General features: G+C 41.1%; 1 protein-coding gene across 1 annotated transcript in view; it reads right to left on the bottom strand.

Annotated features, from left to right (window-relative positions):
• The window catches only part of lrp2a (low density lipoprotein receptor-related protein 2a), a 38090-nt gene that overhangs the window by 17996 nt on the left and 14712 nt on the right, over positions 1 to 5382 (bottom strand). Inside the window, 13 exon segments of the mRNA XM_025063721.1 lie at positions 1 to 4; positions 7 to 35; positions 210 to 319; positions 401 to 544; positions 646 to 812; positions 1415 to 1543; positions 1623 to 1800; positions 1902 to 2130; positions 2214 to 2398; positions 2479 to 2690; positions 3702 to 3950; positions 4560 to 4940; positions 5041 to 5157. The exon segment at positions 1 to 4 is cut by the window's left edge and continues 136 nt beyond it. Coding sequence (XP_024919489.1) covers positions 1 to 4; positions 7 to 35; positions 210 to 319; positions 401 to 544; positions 646 to 812; positions 1415 to 1543; positions 1623 to 1800; positions 1902 to 2130; positions 2214 to 2398; positions 2479 to 2690; positions 3702 to 3950; positions 4560 to 4940; positions 5041 to 5157 — 2134 coding nt within the window.

Below are 5382 nucleotides of genomic sequence, written 5' to 3'. Positions count from 1 at the left end.
CTCTTTCTGTTCCCTGGTCAGTCCAGTAGAGTTTGCTGCAATTAAAAATGTGGAAAAAAATAACTTAAGAAATTTAGTCTTTAATTATATATAAACTTACAATACTTTATCGTCAAAATAGGAGATACATCTGTCTTTTTTTAATGTATTAGTTATGTAAAACCAGTTTTTTTTGGTTTTGTGCCGGGGTTGTGTTAAACTGAGCTTACCCACGTGCTGGGTCCACAGCGATGCCAACAGGACTTCCAGCGCCAGTCGGAGATCCAGTATTTGTGATTAGAGTTTTCCTGTACTGCACCTCACCTCTCAACTTCAAAACCTGACCAAACACAATAAGAGATCAGGAAAATGCTATTTAAAGCCGGGGCCAACAACAACAAAGCTGAGTGACTTAACTCACCTCAATAGACTGCGTAGCCGGATTGGTGTAGTACAGGTTCTCTGTTAACCAGTCCAAAGCCAGGCCTACAGGGGAGCCCAGGATGGCTGCAGGGGCAAACTCTGTCCTGTTGGTACCGTCAGACTTCACCCTGTGGATTTCACCCTGGTGAAGAAGAGATTTTGAATTTTGAATTTTTATTGCTACTACTGTAATAGCGGAACTATAAGACAATTTTACGATGAAAAGATAAAACTCTAGCTCACTGGATGTTCCACCCAGTAGATGGTCTGTTCACTGTCGTCAAAGTCTACATCATAGCCATTCTGCAGCCCAGCCACGGGCACCATGGCATCATTGCTCTTGTCCTGTGGGTTCAGGGAAATGCCGTAGATGATGCTGTCTCTCACCACCACCAGGAATGGATCCTCGACTATACAAGAAAGAGAATAACTGGTATCAGAAAATGAAAAAAAAAAAAATAGTCTCTTCCATTTGTTTTAGATAAATGAGAAATCATTTTTAGTGGTTTTGACCTCAGGAATCTAAAACTGCCAGTGTATAAGGAGGCCACCGAGCTATCAGCCTGTTACCTATTAAAAGGACTGACTGATGAAAGTTGGTTCCACAATATGATTTGCTTTGTAATCAGAGCTTAGAATCCAAGAATGCTGTGGGGCATTCTCAGTGCTGGATAATTATTGGCTGGGCCTGAACTGGACGAAATTCGAGATGAGTTAAGCTGTTGAGGGTCCATTGTCTTCTTTAGACCTTGAAAGACACACTTGTATGATTCCTAATATTTACACAGCACCTTTCAAGAGACTCTTAATAGGATTCTGTTGAAAAGTACTTGGAACAAACTATGACTCTTACTAATTTTTCCAATGGCTGCTGCGCCTGCTGCAACAACTTTACAACGATATCTACTTATATGATTAATCAGCACATCAACCAATCAGGTTCTTGTAGCCTGACTTCCTCTTCCATAACTTTCAGTAATGACAGTTTCCCTCCCTTTGGCAGGATGCATACCTCTGGTGCAGGTGATTTGGTCCACTGACAGTATCCAGCCTGAGGGACAGGCACAGGAGTAATACCTTGGCCCCAGAGCAGACAGCAGACAGATATGAGTACAGGGGGATCTGAGGCAGTGGTTTTCACCTAAATATTACACAAACACATTAGAACATTAAACATATCACAAGCAAAACACTGTTGTGTGTCACTGTCATTGCCGTACCTGTAGGCTGCCGGGCTGGGTGAACTGCCACCAGACCCATGGGCTGTGGAAGGTTGAACAGCATCACTGTTTGGTTTTCTCCATGCCACTTATGGGCTCGCATCACCCGGTTGATGTATCTGTCGGTCCAATACACAAAATCCTCAAAAATGGTAATTGCGTGGGGATGTTGAAGTACCTTTTTACAGAGAGCAGCACAAGAAAAACAGTGTGTCTTACATATACTCTGTTTACGTTTCTTTCTTTTAAAAACAGAAAAAAAAAATCAAGAAATCTCACCAGGTCACTAGCGATAACTTGCTTCCTGTTGTTGCCGTCATAATCACAATAGTCAATAAAATCCAGATAGGCATCAGCAAAGTACAACAAGTTGTTGGGGTAGTCTATGGTCAGACCATTCGGCCAGTACAACTTGTTGCTCACAATAACAGATCTTAACTGTCCGTCCATGCTGGCCTTCTCAATGCGGGGGTTTCTCCCCCAGTCGGTCCAGAACAATAGGTGAGCACTGCAAAAAAAAAAAAAACACATTAGAAACAATAAACCACGCTGCAAATAAATAGGTCGAAAATTGTACTGCACATGACTGACCTGTCCCTGGGGTCCAGCACCAAAGCCCGAGGATTAGTGACATTTTCACTAACTAATACAGTCCGATGGCTCCCGTCCAGCTTGGACACTTCAATAGTTTCCAGGACAAAGTCTGTCCAGTACAAGTTTCTGCCAACCCAGTCCACAGCGAGGCTCTCTGTCACTGTCACTCCACTGTCAAAAATCTACCCAGAAGTTGTTCATTCTTTATGTGCTTACTCAGACATGCATGTATTACAGGATGACAAAGAAAATTGGTACTTACTACAGTTCTATCACTGCCATTTTTGTGAGCACTCCAGATTCTGTCCTGACTGGTATCAGACCAGTATATGCGGTCCGTGACTGTGTCAAAATCTAAGGCCACGATGTTGCGTCCATCTCGAACCAGCGAGTGGACCACGTTGGGCTGAGAGGTTATGTCATCCTGCACAATCTGATTCCGACTGGCCACGAGCAAGAAGGCCTGACGAGAATCTGTAAAAAGACACAGAATCTCACTTATCTGTTTTCCATGTCCATTCTTTAGATAATAACAGCACTTATCAGGTCTGGCATGTCTACCAGGACCTATACAACAGGACTGTTAAATGGCTCCCTGCTCAAATGGCCATCCTGGGGGAATGCACTTTTGTCCAAATAATGACCTGTTGTACTGCAAAGCCTTTCAGTGGGTTATCAGCGTGGAAGAGGAGCTCATGTCAGGCACGCTCCCCATAAACAGTCCTTTGTTGGTGATTATGACCTAATTACACCAGTGATGGCCAGTGAGTGACATATATGTTATTTGTCTTATCTAAAGAAATCAGAGCAGCAGTGAGAGACAAGGGAGAAGAAAGACAGTGTCTTGTAGTCCAGGGGCCAGTGCCCCCCCCCCTTATTACAGTTCATTATTGCTCAGCAGCTAGCACAGTGGAAAAAACAGGTACATTTTTTAAAGGGAATTCCTTCTGATATAATGATTATTATATGACTAATTATATAATTCCAGGCTGTCACACATTAAATAATGTTTAATCTGTTTAATCATAGGGTAGCTTTGGCTAAATCACAATTAATTGTGATAAATCAACATTCCAAAATTGAGTAAAAAGGGTTTCTTGTAGGTCTACTACTGAGGAATAATTGTTAATGTAATTAGTCAAGATTGATTGAGATTCCTTAATATGATTTTTTAAAAAGTTTTCCTGAATGTTGCAATAACAAATTAAAATAGGTAGATGGACGTGTTTTAAATCTTATCCAAATTATGACATTAATAATAGGTAAAAATGTCAAACCAAATCCAAACTAACTCAACTCAATGTTTTTTAGTTGTAGAGTATTTTAAGCCAAAGTTGCTTTGGTGAAACAAAACCCACAGTGTGTAAATGACATCATGTGCAACAAAAAGTTGAAGAACTGTGGAGTTATTTTATATGCAGAACACATAATTCCTAAATACATGTTACAAAAGTATGTTGTGATTAGCACATCATCCCTTCTCACCTGAGACTTTGCAGGTTCGCATGTCTGCTTCCAGGGTATAACCACCCTGGCAGTGGCAGCGGAAAGAGCCTCTCTCATTAAAACAGTGCTGGCTACAGAGACCAGGAGAACTGCACTCATCAATGTCCTCACAGGTTTTGGAGTCATTGGTCAACTGATAGCCCACAGGGCAGGTGCACTGGGCCCCAAAAGGCCCCTGGATGCAGCCATGGGTGCAGCCGGCGTTGTTGTCAGAACAGCTTTCCTGATCTAAGATAAAAAGAAATGGGAAAATTCATTACTACCCAAAAAAAAAAAAAGAACTTCAAAGTAAATAACCGTTGTTAAAATCTATTAAATGATGCCATAACTATGGATAAATAAGGTGCTCCAGCAGTTTTCAGACACATATTTGTAGCACATGTTTACTACAAAGATCTGACTGGAATCAAATGTATGTCGCTGATTAAGCTTGTAACACTATTTGTATTACTGAAAAGTTAATAGAAATTATACGTTTGTAAAAATTAAAATTAAAAATTAAACAAGACTATTTAAATTTCAACCAATGATTGAGATTTTGTTCCTACCTGGTAAAGGCTCATCTGAAAGTTGTGAAAAAGGGAAAAATCACAAATCAATTTCATGTTAATACAGGTCAAATCACTCATGCATGATTTTAACACGGAAGAAAAACAAGTGACAATATATTTTCAAAAATCATCTTTTTTAAATAATGAAAATCAGAAAAATCAAGAGTTGTGAGGTGAATATGCAATGAATTTTGAGTGGATCAATTAAACAATCAAGTATTTGTGGTGCACAAAGGAAGTTCTGAAACCAGTATAACAATGAGCCAATGAACTGAGCCAGACTTACTACAGAGAGGAGACTCATCAGCACCATTGGGACAGTCAGGAGTGTTGTCACACACAGTTGTAAGGTTGATACACACACTGTGTCCCGGGCACTGCCACTGCCAGCTTGGACATCGAAAAGGTGGAGTGGGACAATCTCGTTCGTCACTCATGTCCCTGCAGTCGTTGTCTCCGTCACAAATCCAGCTGCGCAGCACGCAGTTTCCATTGTCACAGCGGAAAAATGAGGATGGACAGGTGCGAGGCGGGCAGGCGTGGTGTTCGTCACTGCCGTCCTCGCAGTCTGGGTGACCATCACACTCCCAAGTAGATGGAACACAGTTTCCATTAGACTGGCACTGAAACTCACTGTCATGGTGGCACAGTCCTGGAGGCCTGGTGGCTGGGGAAAGAAAACACCAAAGACAGCAGATAAATAAGATATGAATAACAAATACTGGAGACAGACTAAATGAAGCAGCGCTATGAGAATAAACACTCACGACAGCCTTGTTCATCTGAGCGATCACTGCAGTCAAACACTCCATCACACCTGTAGTAGGCGTTGATACACTGGTGACTTCGGGAACACTTGAACTCATTCACAGTGCAGTTGTAGACTGAAAAATAAATTAAAATTAACTTGCTTTGCTCCACCACTTCTGGAACAATCCTGACCTGTAAACCACTGACTGACCACCAAGAATGAAACTAAATTAAATCTTGAAACTGAAACCTGTTTAAAGTGAAATAATAAAAAAGGTCTACAGGCTGAAAAAGATCTCATCTTCATTTTAACTATTAAGAGAATTTGATTCAAACCAACATAAACTGGTTTCAAAACT

This window comes from Cynoglossus semilaevis, chromosome 16 (genome assembly GCF_000523025.1).
Source record: "Cynoglossus semilaevis isolate Cse_v1.0 chromosome 16, Cse_v1.0, whole genome shotgun sequence".
NCBI lineage: Eukaryota > Metazoa > Chordata > Actinopteri > Pleuronectiformes > Cynoglossidae > Cynoglossus > Cynoglossus semilaevis.
The sequence above is the reverse complement of the archived record's forward strand: the minus strand, read 5'-3'. Positions and strand labels throughout refer to the sequence as shown.